At 45.6% G+C, this 16,996-nt stretch overlaps 1 protein-coding gene across 2 annotated transcripts in view; it reads left to right on the forward strand.

The window, feature by feature from the left end:
• The window catches only part of LOC135013678 (coenzyme Q-binding protein COQ10 homolog A, mitochondrial), a 96,901-nt gene extending 83,652 nt beyond the window's left edge, over nt 1-13,249 (forward strand). For both annotated transcript variants that reach the window (XM_063952650.1, XM_063952651.1), the window contains exons 3-5: nt 6,241-6,433; nt 9,189-9,290; nt 11,314-13,249. In XM_063952650.1, the coding sequence (XP_063808720.1) occupies nt 6,241-6,433; nt 9,189-9,290; nt 11,314-11,481 (463 nt within the window). In that variant the 3' untranslated portion in view covers nt 11,482-13,249. The remainder of the gene's footprint in view (nt 1-6,240; nt 6,434-9,188; nt 9,291-11,313) is intronic.
• The last annotated feature ends 3,747 nt before the right edge of the window (nt 13,250-16,996 follow it).

Here is a 16,996-nt window from a genome sequence, read left to right on the forward strand (position 1 = left end):
TCAGCCGAAAAGGGGGCGGGGCTTCTCCCTCAGCACACTGGCGCCATTTTCTCTTCACAGTGCAGCTGGAAGACAGCTCCCCAGGCTCTCCCTTGTAGTTTTCAGGCTTAAAGGGTTAAAAAGAGAGGGGGGGCACTAAATTTAGGCGCAATATTGTTTATACAAGCAGCTATTGGGGGAAAAATCACTCAGTTATAGTGTTAATCCCTGCATTATATAGCGCTCTGGTGTGTGCTGGCACACTCTCTCTCGCTCTCCCCAAAGGACTTTGTGGGGTCCTGTCCTCAGTCAGAGCATTCCCTGTGTGTGTGCGGTGTGTCGGTACGGCTGTGTCGACATGTTGGATGAGGAAGGTTACGTGGAGGCGGAGCAGAGGCCGATAAATGGGATGTCGCCCCCTGTGGGGCCGACACCAGAGTGGATGGATAGGTGGAAGGTATTAACCGACAGTGTCAACTCCTTACATAAAAGGCTGGATGACGTAACAGCTGTGGGACAGCCGGCTTCTCAGCCCGCGTCTGCCCAGGCGTCTCAAAGGCCATCAGGGGCTCAAACAACGCCTCAGATGGCAGACACAGATGTCGACACGGAGTCTGACTCCAGTGTCGACGAGGTTGAGACATATACACAATCCACTAGGCACATCCGTTACATGATCTCGGCAATGAAAAAATGTGTTACGCACATTCTGACATAAACCCAAGTACCACATAAAAGGGATTTTATTTTTGGGGAGAAAAAACAGCCAGTGTTTTGTTCCCCCATCAGATGAATGAATGAAGTGTGTAAAGAAGCGTGGTTTCCCCCGATAAGAAACTGGTAATTTCTAAAAAGTTACTGATGGCGTACCCTTTCCCGCCAGAGGATAGGTCACGTTGGGAGATATCCCTTAGGGTGGATAAGGCGCTCACACGTTTGTCAAAAGGTGGCACTGCCGTCTTAGGATACGGCCACTTTGAAGGAACCTGCTGATAAAAAGCAGGAGGCGATCCTGAAGTCTGTATTTACACACTCAGGTTATATACTGAAACCTGCAATTGCTTCAGCATAAATAGTGCTGATACAGCGTGGTCTGACACCCTGTCAGATAATATTAATACGCTAAGACAGGGATAATATTTTGCTAACATTGAGCATATTTAAGATGTTGTCTTATATATAAAGGATGCACAGAGGGATATTTGCCGGCTGGCATCCAGAATTAATGCAATGTCCATTCTGCCAGGAGGGTAGTAGAAACCCGGCAGTGGACAGGTGATGCTGCATTTAAAAGGCACATGGAGATTCTGCCTTATAAGGGTGAGGAATTGTTTGGGGATGGTCTCTGGGACCTCGTATCCACAGCAACAGCTGGGAAGAAAATTTTTTACCTCAGGTTTCCTCACAAAAGGCTAAGAAAGCACCGTATTTTCAGATACAGTCCTTTCGGCTTCAAAAAGCAAGCGGGTCAAAGGCGCTTCCTTTCTGCACAGAGACAAGGGAAGAAGGAAAAAGCTGCACCAGTCAGCCAGTTCCAGGATCAAATCATCTTCCCTCGCTTCCTCTGAGTCCACCGCATGACGCTGGGGCTCCACAGGTGGAGACAGGTGCGGTGGGGGCGTGTCTCGGGAACTGCAGGGATCAGTGGGCTTGCCCACAGGTGGATCCCTAGGTTCTGCAAGTAGTATCACAGGGATACAGGCTGGAGTTCGAGACGACTCCCCCTCGCCGTTGCCTCACATCAGCCTTGCCTGCTGCCCTCGGGGAAAGGTAGTACTGGCGGCAATTCACAAGCTGTACTTCCAGCAGGTGAAATCAAGGTACCCCTCCTTCAACAAGGCCGGGGTTACTATTCCAAAATGTTGTGGTACCGAAACCAGACGGTTCGGTGAGACCCATTCTAAAATTGAAATCCTTGAACACTTATATACGAAGGTTCAAGTTCAAAATGGAATCGCTCAGGACGATTATTGCAAGCCTGGAAAATTTCAGGGTATCACTGGACATCAAGGATACTTACCTGCATGTCCCTATTTACCCTCGTCACCAGGTGTACCTCAAAATAGTGGTACAGGATTGTCATTACCAATTCCAGACGTTGCCGTTGGTCTGTCCCCGGCACCGAGGGTATTTACCAAGGTAATGGCCGAAATAATTATCCCGTACTTGGACGATCTCCTTATAAAGGCGAGGTCCGGGGAGCAGTTGTTTGTCGGAGTAGCACTATCTCGGGAAGTGCTACAACAGCACGGCTGGATTCTGAATATTCCAAAGTCGCAGTTGGTTCCTACGACGCGTCTACTGTTCCTGGGTATGGTTCTGGACACAGAACAGGATAAAAAGGGTTTCTCCCGGAGGAGAAGTCCAAGGAGTTGGCGTCTCTAGACGGAGACCTCCTAATACAAATACAGGTATCTGTGCATCTATGCACGCGAGCCTTGGAAAAGATGGTAGCTTCTGACGAAGAATTTCCATTCGCCAAGTCCCATGCAAGGATCTTCCAGTGGGATCTGTTGGACAAGTGGTCCGGGTCGCATCCTCAGATGCATCGGCGGATAACCCTGTCTCCAAGGGCCAGGGTATCGCTGTGGTGGTGACTGCAGAGTGCTCATCTTCTAGGGGGCCGCAGATTCGGCATACAGGACTGGGTCCTGGTGACCACGGATGCCAGCCTTCCAGGCTGGGGGACAGTCACACAGGGAAGAAATTTCCAAGGCCTATGGAGAAGTCAGGAGACTTCCCTACACAAGACCCCTGCTTCAACACCGGCCGGTGCTGATCCAGTCAGACAACATCACGGCGGTCGCTCATGTAAACCGACAGGGCGGCACAAGAAGCAGGATGGCGGTGGCAGAAGCCACAAGGATTCTCCGATGGGTGGAAAATCATGTGTTAGCACTGTCAGCAGTGTTCATCCCCGGAGTGGACAACTAAGAAGCAGACTTTCTCAGCAGACACGACCTCCACCCGAGAGAGTGGGGACTTCATCCAGAAGTCTTCCAAATGATTGTACACCGTGGGGAAAGGCCACAGGTGCACAGGATGGCGTCCCGCCTCAACAAAAAGCTACAGAGATATTGCGCCAGGTCAAGGGACCCTCAGGCGATAGCTGTGGACGCTCTGGTAACACCGTGGGTGTACCAGTCGGTGTATGTGTTCCCTTCTCTGCCTCTCATACCCAGGGTAATGAGAATAATAAGAAGGAGAGGAGTAAGAACTATACTCATTGTTCCGGGTGGCCAAGAAGAGCTTGGTACCCAGAACTCCAAGAAATGATCTCAGAGGACCCATGGCCTCTGCCGCTCAGACAGGACCTGCTGCAGCAGGGGGCCTGTCTGTTCCAAGACGTACCGCGGCTGCGTTTGACGGCATGGCGGTTGAACGCCGGATCCTGAAGGAAAAGGGCATTCCGGAGGAACTTATCCCTACGCTATTTAAAGCTAGGAAAGAAGTGAACGCAAACCATTATCACCGCATATGGTGGAAATACGTTGCGTGCTGTGAGGCCAGGAAGGCCCCAAAGGAGAAATTTCAGCTAGGTCGATTTCTGCACTCCTACAGTCAGAGGTGACTATGGGCCTAAAATTGGGTTCCGTGAAGGTCCAGATTTCGGCTCTATCGATTTTCTTCCAAAATAGAACTGGCTTCACTGCCTGAAGTTCGGACTTTGTTAAGGGAGTGCTGCATAGTCAGCCCCCGTTTGTGCCTCAAGTGGCACAGTGGGATCTCAACGTGGTGTTGGATTTCCTGAAGTCGCATTGGGTTGAGCCACTTAAATCCGTGGAGCTACAATACCTCACGTGGAAAGTGGTCATGCTGTGGGCCGTGGCGTCGGCCAGGCGTGTATCAGAATTGGCGGCTTTGTCATACAAATGCCCTTATCTGTATTTTATATGGATAAGGCGGAATTGAGGACTCGTTCCCAATTCCTTCCTAAGGTGGTATCAGTTTTTCATGTGAACCAACCTATTGTGGTGCCTGCGGCTACTTGGGACTTGGAGGATTCCAAGTTTCTGGACGTAGTCAGGGCCCTGAAAAGTATATGTTTCCAGGACGGCTGGAGTCAGGAAAACTGACTCGCTATTTATCCTGTATGCACCCAACAAGCTGGGTTCTCCTGCTTCTAAGCAGACTATTGCTCGCTGGATCTGTAGCACGATTCAACTTGCACATTCTGCGGCTGGAATGCCGCACCCTAAATCTGTGAAAGCCCATTTCACGAGGAAAGTGGGCTCTTCTTGGGCGGCTGCCCGAGGGGTCTCGGCTTTACAAATTTGCCGAGCTGTTACTTGGTCGGGTTAAAATTTACTTGGTCGGGTTAAAACACTCTTGCAAGAGTCTACAAGTTTGATACCCTGGCTGAGGAGGACCTAGAGTTTGCTCATTCGGTGCTGCAGAGTCATCCGCACTCTCCCGTCCGTTTGGGAGCTTTGGTATAATCCCCATGGTCCTTACGGAGTCCCCAGCATCCACTTAGGACGTTAGAGAAAATAAGATTTTACTCACCGGTAAATCTATTTCTCGTAGTCCGTAGTGGATGCTGGGCGCCCATCCCAAGTGCGGATTGCCTGCAATACTTGTATATAGTTATTGCCTAACTAAAGGGTTATTGTTGAGCCATCTGTTGAGAGGCTCAGTTGTTATCATACTGTTAACTGGGTATAGTATCACGAGTTATATGGTGTGATTGGTGTGGCTGGTATGAGTCTTACCCGGGATTCAAAATCCTTCCTTATTGTGTCAGCTCTTCCGGGCACAGTATCCTAACTGAGGTCTGGAGGAGGGTCTTAGTGGGAGGAGCCAGTGCACACCAGGTAGTCCTAAAGCTTTCTTTAGTTGTGCCCAGTCTCCTGCGGAGCCGCTAATCCCCATGGTCCTTACGGAGTCCCCAGCATCCACTACGGACTACGAGAAATAGATTTACCGGTGAGTAAAATCTTATTTTTATTAAGCAGCTATATGGCATAAAAGAGCTTTATATGAAAACTGTGCTAAGGGAACAGTTTAATACCCTAGGGGGCTACCGTATTTGGTGTCATTATTGTGAGTTACCTCCTGCATGCAAACATGGCATTCCTTAGATTTATATTATGTGCATGTGATAATGTTGTCCGTATACATATTCTGATACATGTTAATTCAAGCAGTTCCATCGTATTGCATACAAACTCAATCAAACCACTATACACTATACCTATTGCAAGGTAAGTTGTATTGGTTAAAGTTTTTCTTTCTAAACATTAATTACACATTAGTGGAGTTTTAAAAGTAATCCCAACCACCCCTGCTACTCCTTAAGCTGGCCATACACTTTCATCCAACCATCCGGCTACCCAGATGTCCAACTAAAATTATGCAACCAACTTTTTTATCAGCATGGCCAACTTCTTTTCAGGCAGGCTCTGCCTACATTGGTATGCCCAAAATAAATAATGCTTGTTTAGAAATGTATTTATTTTTTCTTTCTTCTATTTACCTTCTTTTTATGGAGGACTACAGGCCCATCATAGCTGCCATAGCAAGTTGGCATTGGGAGAACGGACATGGGGTCTCTCCAGATTTTGGGGTACTGGGCTTCGCCATCTTGGAGGTGGTCCCCCCAACATGCCTCCAGTCAGCCCAAGACTAGCTGATAGCTGAGCAAACACCTTCCCCAACTGTATTATCATCGGTTATTTATATAGCGCTCACATATTCCGCAGCGCTGTACAGAGAATATTTTCCCATTCACATCAGTCCCTGCCCCAGTGGAGCTTACAATCTATATTCCGTACCGCATGTACACATAGACACATTCACGCTAGGGTTAATTTTGTTGGAAGCCAATTAACCTACCAGTATATTTTTGTATTGTGGGAGGAGACCAGAGTACCCGGAGGAAACCCGCGCAAATACGGGGAGAATATACCAACTCCACACAGGGCCATGGTGGGAATCGAACCCATGACCTCAGTGCTGTGAGGCAGTAATGCTAACAATTACACCATCCGTACCGCCAACCACCATGGTAACAATAGTGCCAGGGCTCTCTACATAAACCAGTAGTGGCCCTCACAATTCCAGAAAGGCAGACCAAGGGAAGTGATTGCACAGGAAATATAATGGTCGTCTGTTAGCTCTTATTTACTAAATAGAAATATACTGTTGGCTGGAATCTGGCTACTGTAGGCTTTTTTAACTTCTATTTTTTTGAAACTTGTTTTCTTGAAAGCTCTCCGCTGCGTAAAGATGTTCTGTCACTAAATGTCACTTGATCTGCAGGTACTCTATGCAGGAGATGTACGAAGTGGTGTCCAATGTGGAAGAATACAAACTGTTCGTCCCCTGGTGTCAAAAGTCTGCAGTTATCTCCAAACGCACGGGATATGCAAAAGCACAGCTGGAAGTCGGCTTCGCCCCTATCATGGAGCGATACACCTCCATACTCACACTGGTGCGCCCTCACCTTGTAAAAGTAAGTATAACACACCCGTGCATCCATAGTAAATCTAATATACACATATTGCTCTGCTAGAAACAGTGACCAATAATAAACTTAACATAAAGCATAAATGTGCAAGTGGTCCCTTAAGTTGTCAAAACTCATCATTGTAGTAACATTTGCTGTGTCATTGTTTGGTTATTAACCATTTAAAAATAGGGTAAAAATAAGGCTATAAGTAACTTAACACGCTATGGGCGATATTCAGTTGTTATGTTGCGCTCCATCTCCCGTCTACGGGAGATCACGGGGTGATATTCAGTTGATCTTTTTCGTGGCTATCGTGCCCATGAAGGTCGGGTTTAGCTGCTTTAAACTAATGGATGTGAGGAAAAAAATGCTATTTGGGCAACCAAACGGGTCACTTTTAGCACATTCCAGCTCGCAGCCCCAGGGGGGTGCGAGCTGAAATGGCGGTGTAGGCAGCCATCGTGCCCAAGCAAAGCAACAATTGAATTGCTCCGTTGGGCGTCATCTAGTGGCTTCCGACACAAATAACAATTGAATTTTGCCCTATGTGTTTGTCAGCCAATAAGGTTATTTTAGACCATGAGTGAGGGCAAGCTGCAGGGCTGGTGCTGCGTGAGGGCAAGCGACAGGGCTGGTGCTGCGTGAGGGCAAGCGACAGGGCTGGTGCTGCGTGAGGGCAAGCGACAGGGCTGGTGCTGCGTGAGGGCAAGCGACAGGGCTGGTGCTGCGTGAGGGCAAGCGACAGGGCTGGTGCTGCGTGAGGGCAAGGCCAGGATAGGGAAGCCCAGGATAGTGGAGCTACGTCTGTGCTGAGACTATCGGCTGCTATTAGACCCAAGTTACACTGACAGTTTGGACGCCCAAAGCAGGGAGTGTAGACAAGTTTAGCAGTTTTAGACAGCTAAACCCGCTCTATTTGGGCGCGACATGCACGATGTGTATGGGCGCCCATACACAATTGAATTGTGACAATTGTTTGGGCGTCTAAAAAGCATGTATAGACAGGATTTTTAGACGCCAAAAACATTTGAACCGGCTCCTATGTATTGTCTACTTGAGTCAATATATTTGTTATATAATGAAATTTATATATGACCATATATTAAAAAAACAAAGTCAAATCAGGCGCTTCCAATAGTACTGAGAGCACAATGATATTATGGGTAACAAAATTACTGCTATATTTAGAATATCATGGCAGCTCCTATAAGGTCTTCTGATAACCCCAATTAAATCACTGTTTTCATATATACATAAGAATCTATATATTAATAAGGAGCGCCCATAAACTTAAAAAAGTTCACAATTTATTAAAACTATATTATAATAATAACAATCTAGACCGCTCATGAGAATATTCAATATAATAATTACATTAAATACAAATAGAAGTGCATTGTATTTCATTTATGACACACTTTGTATATTTGTATGCACAATAGTAACTTGACATGTGCGTTCCACTGTAATATCGGATCAAAGAGTGCTGTGATATTTTTATAGCACGACCACACACAGTCCCTTATGCGTTCAAAAGGGATCTTTTTTGTTAACACATTTTTGAATGTCAGTGATGGCACCGTAAGATGGCTTTAGACGGTGCAGAGTAGGTGGTGTTCTGTTGATTGTCTCGGGGAGGGAGGATGCAGCTGGTCACTGATCAGGCAATGCAGGTGGTTTGTGATGCTGATTAGCTTTAGAGCAAGCTCCGTGCAAGCTGTTTAGCAATATGGATGTGTGTGGTCGTGCTATAAAAATATCACAGCACTCTTTGATATTACAGTGGAACTCACGTGTCAAGTTACTAAGTTGCTATTGTGCATACAAAGATACAAAGTGTGTCATAAATGAAATACAAATGCACTTCTATTTGAATTTAATGTGATTATTATATTGAATATTCTCCTGAGTGGTCTAGATTGTTATTATAATTGTGAACTTTTTTAAATTTATGTGCGCTCCTTGTTAATATATAGATTGTTATGTATATATGAAAACAATGTTATATAATGGTTTTAAAATAAATATATAGATATGTACATGAGATTCACTAGGAGGCAATAATAGATCACTAGGGCTCTTATTGTGTTTTTTGTGTTAATGACACTATTTAATACTGTTTGACGCTATCTGCCCCATTTTAGCATTGGGTGCAGTTTTCACCCACACACACCCCGGGTTGCGATGCAAGGGGTGGGGGTGTAAGTGATACCTTTTTTATTTTATTACAAGCAGGGAAAATGATTGCCTGTTATTTCACATGAGCACTGGGTAGCTTTATTTTTATACTGCGATTTAGAGCTCCGTGAGGATCCACATCTCAACTCTAAATTTGCTGCATTTTTTAACCCCCTCTCCCCCATCCTCTCCTGCAGTGCAACATGTTTTTGTCAAGGTGCAAAACTGCACCTTCTAGTAGGACTTGCTCCTAACTAAATACTTTCTGCAAATAACATTGTGTCTGCATGTGATATGTTATTGCCACACAACTCTGCTGCAGTGCGATTTCGTCCTCTCCTTCTTGCCTGTAGTTAAATCTAAATTGGTCTCTGCCAAGTTGGACATTATCCAAAGTGGTTTCTTAGCATTTAAAGGGTGAGGTAGATTTCAAGGTCACAAGACATGGAGTGAGAATATATTACTGCCAATTGCTTCAAGCCAGGAAATTTAGAACCTGGGCCAACGCACAACTACCCTTTTCTGACTGTGTCTGTATCCTGGAACTGTACCTAACATATTTTCTCGACTGCGTCTCTAGGCTATTTGTACAGATGGTCGTCTTTTCAACCATTTGGAAACCATTTGGCGTTTTAGTCCTGGCATCCCTGGCTATCCTCGTACCTGCACTGTAGACTTTTCAGTAAGTGATGTTGATCTAATAATAATAACAAATAATATTGACTGTTATTTTAATGTGCTTTTTCCAGAGTGAGAAGTCAGGGCAGCCATCCTAGTGGGCGTTTCCTGGTGGTTAGTGGCTCCTGTACACTCATACCTGACAGGCAGATTGGGGACAGCAGCGCGTCAGTGAGCTGCCCCTGGGGGAATGAGGAATTACTTATATGGTCCCACCAAGGAACAATCAGATTTTTTTATTTATTTTTTTGTTAATTATGCTTGCTATAACTAATCAATCATTTAGATGTACTGTAAAGCTAAATGTCTATGAATTGGGTATTAAAGTATGTAAGTTATAGATTAAACTTGTTATGCCTAATATCTGTCTCTGAAACTACAATCAGACATAAGAAATATGCTGAATTAATATGAGGCTTCATGTTTACTAGATGGCTTGTATAAGTGCACTACCCTACGCATACACATGTATATTGGTGGCAGAGTGAGACTAGGCATAGTTACACTGTACTTGCTTACTTTTTCCACCTCTTTAAAGAGCAAGTGCAGGGGCGTGACGATGAGGCTTGAATGCCGCAGTAAGGATTATCTTTTAGCAGGGCCAGCACCACAGTCATGCAATTCTAGTAAAGTGGGCATGGACTTAGGAGCGTGTCCTACTCCCAGAGTCCAGGAGAACGCGTAGTTTCCTGAACATTCCGGAAGATTAGGCGAGTAGACCCTGTAGGCTGGTCGCAACCCCCACTGACTGTATGCTGCATCTTGTTTTCTCTAGGGGACCACTATGTCCCAGTACATCATCAATGCAACTATATATTTCCCAACACACCATTAGTGACCGCTATATATCCCATCTTGCTAATGTTGCTGGGTCTTGTCTCATAATATACAGTTAATATGCAGTGACAAAGCTTGAGCAAGGATCTCTGTCTCAAATTGTAAAATCAAAACATTCCAATGTTTGCAGCATTTTCAGTGTTAGAAATTCGCACAGCAGTGTTGTGTTTACAAATTAAAATCTCTCTTTATTATCCTGCCTCTGCCCTGAACAGAGGCTCTGAGTTGTCATATGACAAAATTATCCATTTATACTGGGGTGGGGGTCTTTTTTTTTTTTTTTGTTATTGTTTTTTTTTTTTGCTTCAGTTTACAACATTTGCTGTTACTTGCACATTATGGTTTCTGTAAGTTATGTTCTGGCAGTGTCAAAGAGGAGCAAAAAAAAGATTAAATTGATATGGTAGTCTTAGGCTGGGTACACAATAGACAGATATATTGGTGGCCGCGCCATCGCTCTGACAGATGCCGTTTCAGGTAAGCATACACGCACTTACCGATCAGCCGCTCGATTTGTCGATCAGGACACCCAGGCATTTGATTGATCAAACCCAGCTGACCGCCTGTACTCAAAGCCATATAGGTCAATATATATTTTTAGATATTTTGCCCATTGGATGTCCTGCACATCTGATGGGTTATGTGTGTGAACAACGTAATTCATAGACCTGTCAGCCTCCTTGCCAAATATTACCAGTGTTCCTTCTAGGCTGTTTCAGCAGGGTGCTGCACCCTGCCCATTTTTTAAATGTGAAAAAGCACCCTGCCCTTTTTCATTGCACCCTGCAGGACCATAAATCACCCCCTTGTATACAGAATGCAACAGTCAGAGTGCATATTACAATGTTATTGTCTATTCCTTGCCCATCTCTGAAATTGGAGCACAATTTCTATCCTTAGCGAACTAGAGGGCATATGAGCGACTGTAAATGACATCACTTTTGTGGCTGCCTGCAAAGCACAGCACCCTGATAAAGAGGGAAAGAACAGGGTAAGCAGTGAGCAGGTACTGCTTACAGTATTTCCAGTAAAAATAGCTCTCACTTGTAGATGTGTTACAATGCATTTTGTGGCTCGTGGTCCGCAATTAGGATGTGATCATTATGGTTACTGTCAATTTATAGCCAAAACACTCTACACCCCACTTTGGGAGATGTGCTGTAACCTGATTTATTTTCTTCACCTTACAGATCTCCTTTGAGTTTCGTTCTCTGCTGCATTCCCAGCTTGCCACTGTCTTTTTCGATGAGGTAGTGAAGCAGATGGTTGCCGCCTTCGAAAGACGGGCAGGGAAAACTTATGGTCCAGAAACACCAATTCCCCGTGAACTTATGTTTCATGAAATACACCAGACGTGATGACCTTGCGTTGGCCACACTGTAAAGGGAGAGACCGTGAAAGCCATGCCAACCCAAAGTTCACACAATGAATATGGAACATGAGTCTCAAAGCTTTGTGCACTCACTGGGACTTACGAACCACACTTTGGTTTTTCTTCTTTTCTTTTTTTTTTTAAAAAAAAAAAAGAAATATTTATTTAATTTCACATCTGATTGTGCTGAGAAATATATGTATAAGTTATCACCAGTGTCTAGTGGCAGGCGTACTGCACATTAGGACGGCTATCACCTCCTGGGACAGAGTTATTTTTAAGAGTGTTTTCTCCTATATTTGTTTTTAAGATATCAGCTGTAAATGAAAAGGAGGGGGCGGCATGGGACAGGACTCATGTAGGGACTGCTCTTCCTCAAGCAATAATGGCACAACTGACACAATCTAAGTCTGTACTCGGAAGTAGTTATTTTATGCTCCTCTGCTCACAATAAGCACCCAATGGTTTCTCATACACGCTGTTACTATATACACCCTACTCCTTACATGTCACTTGCATCCTTCCTCAATGCCGGCATTCAGTTTTATGTATTAATCCACCCTTACTCTTCCAGCAATGAGAGGATGCCAGTGCATGGGAGTAATGTTCTGTGATACTCTGTGTATCCTTACCTTAATGCCAATGACTGGACGATTATACGCTTGCACATCAAACTACTGTTCTTGACCTTACTGGAAGAAGGGATCTGATTGTGCATGTTTGTCCTACCCATTAATGGACATAAACCCCAGTGTGACAGGAGAGTAACTCACCAGTATAACGGTCGTTGTTTCTCTCAACATGTAAAACCGAACATTCTATGCAATGGATTGTGTGTCTTAACAACAGGGTAATGAGTGGTAGTAGGATTCGGGGGGGGGGGGGGTTTCTGCCAAACGAGTAATGTAGCTGTATTGCTGAGTGTTCTGGATGAAAGCAAAGCGCAAGAAGATACAGGGATGGGAAGTGCCACTTTAATGCTATACGCGGTGCCTGGCATTGAAATACAATTTCATTTAGGGCCTACAAACTCTGCTGCAATGTAATGACACCATTAAGATTTGGTTTCTTTTATTACCAGTTATGCGTGAGTCACAAAGGACATGAATGATTGTGTATGTATACTGACATGCATTGATAAAGTTGAAGAACAAAGCTAGCAACAAGACAAGACCAGAGACTCGGGTGCCAAAAGCACAGGGAAGAGCAGGAATCTACTTGCGAGTGATAATGGTAGAAAGAAGTTTACAGACAAGTGCAATACTGCCCAGCCATCATATTGCTGCTGTACGAGCCAAGAGCTCACCTTACTGAGAAACATTCTAGAGTCAATACTTTGGGTTTCAGTGCTTTATGGTTGTAAGAAACATGTATACCTTTGTTGTAGTTTTAACTCATATCATCGACAACACGGAGAACTCGCACTAGAATTCATTTTTATTGTCGGGTGATCCATTGTTGTGTTTTATGTTTAAGGGGAGACAGGGACCACTTGTCTTTGTTTATTGGGCCTTAAACCTCTCCATGTAAAATAGAGGTGTCGTCTACATTTAGTGTGACTTGAAGACCAGAATACAGACACACCCATTTCATTGTGAAATATGTTATGTCTTCACCTCCTGCCTTTGTGTCAGTGTAGTTATTACTATTATCTGCTTGGTCAATGCAACATTTGCTTACCGGTAATATTGAGCTGTACAAACAAACCAACAAAAACAGGACAAGCATAAATAAAAACCATGTTTATAAAGGTACACACATGGTGTGATCATGTATTTGTATGTTACTAAAGCAAAGCCGACAAACTTCAGTCAACCGTTGTCATATTGTTCAGCTCCTTCGCTTTACACCCTTAGAAACAAGCAACAACAATATTCTAAGAATAGCATCATTTCACACCACTAAATTTAGGTGTGCCCGTACACCAAACTCATGGCCTTGCCAATAATAGGGATTAGGAACAGAGACTGTACCCAGAAATGTATTGCAAATGCAGCGTGAAAAGTGTGTTTATTCAGCAGGGAATGGAGATGCTAAATTTGCGTGTTTGGCTCCTTACTCAGAGGCTGTCTTGGAGGGGATTCTGGGCTACAATAATGTTATTTGCTGTGTGAAATTGTGCACTGTGTCTCAGATTCTGAGGTAGAAATAAGCAAGAAAGAGCAAGTAACTGTACACCTGCAGGCCGCAGCATTCTAAAATGTGTAGAGAGATTTAGATGTTGGAGGGGCGTGTCCAAACCCTTAATTGCAGTGTAATAATAAAGCTGTCCAGTATTCCTGGGCTACACACAGACAGTATTTCCCCTGCATGCAAAAACAAATAAAATGTGTTTGCACCCCTTGCAGTGCAGCTTGTTATGTCCAGGTGTGACATGCATACACGGATGTGCTGCTTCGGACTGCGCCCCCTCCCTCCTTCCCCTATCCAGGACTTAGACTGCTACCAGCGGCCCAGGTGAGCAGTCTTATGTCCCAGAGTAAGGGGTGGAGGAGATAGACTTTTACCCGGCAGAGGTAAGGGACTTTACCCCGTGTTGGCGTCTGCGCACACCTATGGTAACATGGACTCAAATAAAGTATAGGATAAATCCTGGAAACCATCGGCTCCTTTCTGAAATTGTACTTTGTAGGATACTGCAGTCTTATTCCAGCCTCAAGGGCAATTTGTTTTTTGTTTTTTTACAAATTGGTTGTAGGGATATTTAATGATGCATAACCCTCTTGGCATGTTTAGTATGAAGGGGAGGAAGCAGAGCATAGTTTACAGGTATTTTACCAGGTATTTAAGTGCTTTTCTCTAACGTCCTAGTGGATGCTGGGGACTCCGTAAGGACCATGGGGAATAGACTGGCCTCCGCAGGAGACAGTGCACTTTAAGAAAGAATTAGGAATACTGGTGTGCACTGGCTCCTCCCTCTATGTCCCTCCTCCAGACCTCAGTTAGAATCTGTGCCCGGACGAGCTGGGTGCACTTTGGTGAGCTCTCCTGAGCTTGCTAATAATCAGGATTTCTCTAACGTCCTAAGTGGATGCTGGGGACTCCGTAAGGACCATGGGGAATAGCGGCTCCGCAGGAGACTGGGCACATCTAAAGAAAGCTTTAGGACTATCTGGTGTGCACTGGCTCCTCCCCCTATGACCCTCCTCCAAGCCTCAGTTAGATCTTTGTGCCCGAACGAGAAGGGTGCACACTAGGGGCTCTCCTGAGCTTCTTAGTGAAAGTTTTAGTTTAGGTTTTTTATTTTCAGTGAGACCTGCTGGCAACAGGCTCACTGCATCGAGGGACTAAGGTAAGAAGAAGCGAACTCACCTGCGTGCAGAGTGGATTGGGCTTCTTAGGCTACTGGACATTAGCTCCAGAGGGACGATCACAGGCCCAGCCATGGATGGGTCCCAGAGCCGCGCCGCCGGCCCCCTTACAGAGCCAGAAGGCAGAAGAGGTCCGGAAAATCGGTGGCAGAAGACGTCCTGTCTTCAACAAGGTAGCGCACAGCACTGCAGCTGTGCGCCATTGCTCTCAGCACACTTCACACTCCGGTCACTGAGGGTGCAGGGCGCTGGGGGGGGGGCGCCCTGAGACGCAATAAAAACACCTTGGATGGCAAAAAAATGCATCACATATAGCTCCTGGGCTATATGGATGCATTTAACCCCTGCCAGAATACATAGAAAAACGGGAGATAAGGCCGCCGATAAGGGGGCGGAGCCTATCTCCTCAGCACACTGGCGCCATTTTCCCTCACAGCTCCGTTGGAGGGAAGCTCCCTGGCTCTCCCCTGCAGTCACTACACTACAGAAAGGGTTAAAAAAGAGAGGGGGGGCACTAATTACGCGCAGTATTAAAGATACAGCAGCTATAAGGGGAAAAACACTTATATAAGGTTATCCCTGTATATATATAGCGCGCTGGTGTGTGCTGGCAAACTCTCCCTCTGTCTCCCCAAAGGGCTAGTGGGGTCCTGTCCTCTATCAGAGCATTCCCTGTGTGTGTGCTGTATGTCGGTACGTTGTGTCGACATGTATGAGGAGAAAAATGATGTGGAGACGGAGCAGATTGCCTGTAATAGTGATGTCACCCCCTAGGGGGTCGACACCTGAGTGGATGAACTGTTGGAAGGAATTACGTGACAGTGTCAGCTCTGTATGAAAGACAGTGGTTGACATGAGACAGCCGGCTACTCAGCTTGTGCCTGTCCAGACGTCTCATAGGCCGTCAGGGGCTCTAAAGCGCCTGTTACCTCAGATGGCAGATATAGACGCCGACACGGATACTGACTCCAGTGTCGACGGTGAAGAGACAAATGTGACTTCCAGTAGGGCCACACGTTACATGATTGAGGCAATGAAAAATGTTTTACACATTTCTGATAATACGAGTACCACCAAAAAGGGGTATTATGTTCGGTGAGGAAAAACTACCTGTAGTTTTCCTGAATCTGAGAAATTAAATGAGGTGTGTGATGATGCGTGGTTTTTCCCCGATAACAACTGATAATTTCTAAAATGTTATTGGCATTATATCCTTTCCCGCCAGAGGTTAGGGTGCGTTGGGAAACACCCCCTAGGGTGGATAAAGCGCTCACACGCTTGTAAGGGCTCTACCCTCTCCTGAGATGGCCGCCCTTAAGGATCCTGCTGATAGATAGCAGGAGGGTATCCTAAAATGTATTTACACACATACTGGTGTTATACTGCGACCAGCAATCGCCTCAGCCTGGATGTGCAGTGCTGGGTTGGCGTGGTCGGATTCCCTGACTGAAAATATTGATACCCTAGATAGGGACAGTATATTTTTGCCTATAGAGCATTTAAAAGATGCATTTCTATATATGCGTGATGCACAGCGGAATATTTGCCGACTGGCATCAAGTCTAAGTGCGTTGTCCATTTCTACCAGTAGAGGGTTATGGACACGTCAGTGGTCAGGTGATGCGTATTCCAAACGGCATTTGGAAGTATTGCCTTATTAAGGGGAGGAGTTATTTGGGGTCGGTCTTTCAGACCTGGTGGCCACGGCAACAGCTGGGAAATCCACGTTTGTACCCCAGGTCGCCTCTCAACATGAGAAGACGCCGTATTATCAGGCGCAGTCTTTTCGTGGACAAGCGGGCAAAAGGTTCCTCATTTCTGCCCCGTGACAGAGGGAGAGGAAAAAGGCTGCAGAAATCAGCCAGTTCCCAGGAACAGAAACCCTCTCCCGCCTCTGCCAAGCCCTCAGTATGACGCTGGGGCTTTACAAGCAGAATCAGGCACGGTGGGGGGCCCGTCTCAATGAATTTCAGCGCGCAGTGGGCTCACTCGCAAGTAGACCCCTGGATCCTTCAGGTGATATCTCAGGGGTACAAATTAGAATTCGAGACGTCTCCCCCTCGCCGTTTCCTAAAGTCGGCTTTACCGATGTCTCCTTCTGACAGGGAGACAGTTTTGGAAGCCATTCACAAGCTGTATTCCCAGCAGGTGATAATCAAGGTACCCCTCCTGCAACAGGGAACGGGGTAT

The sequence above is a fragment of the Pseudophryne corroboree genome, chromosome 2 (genome assembly GCF_028390025.1).
Source record: "Pseudophryne corroboree isolate aPseCor3 chromosome 2, aPseCor3.hap2, whole genome shotgun sequence".
Lineage (NCBI taxonomy): Eukaryota > Metazoa > Chordata > Amphibia > Anura > Myobatrachidae > Pseudophryne > Pseudophryne corroboree.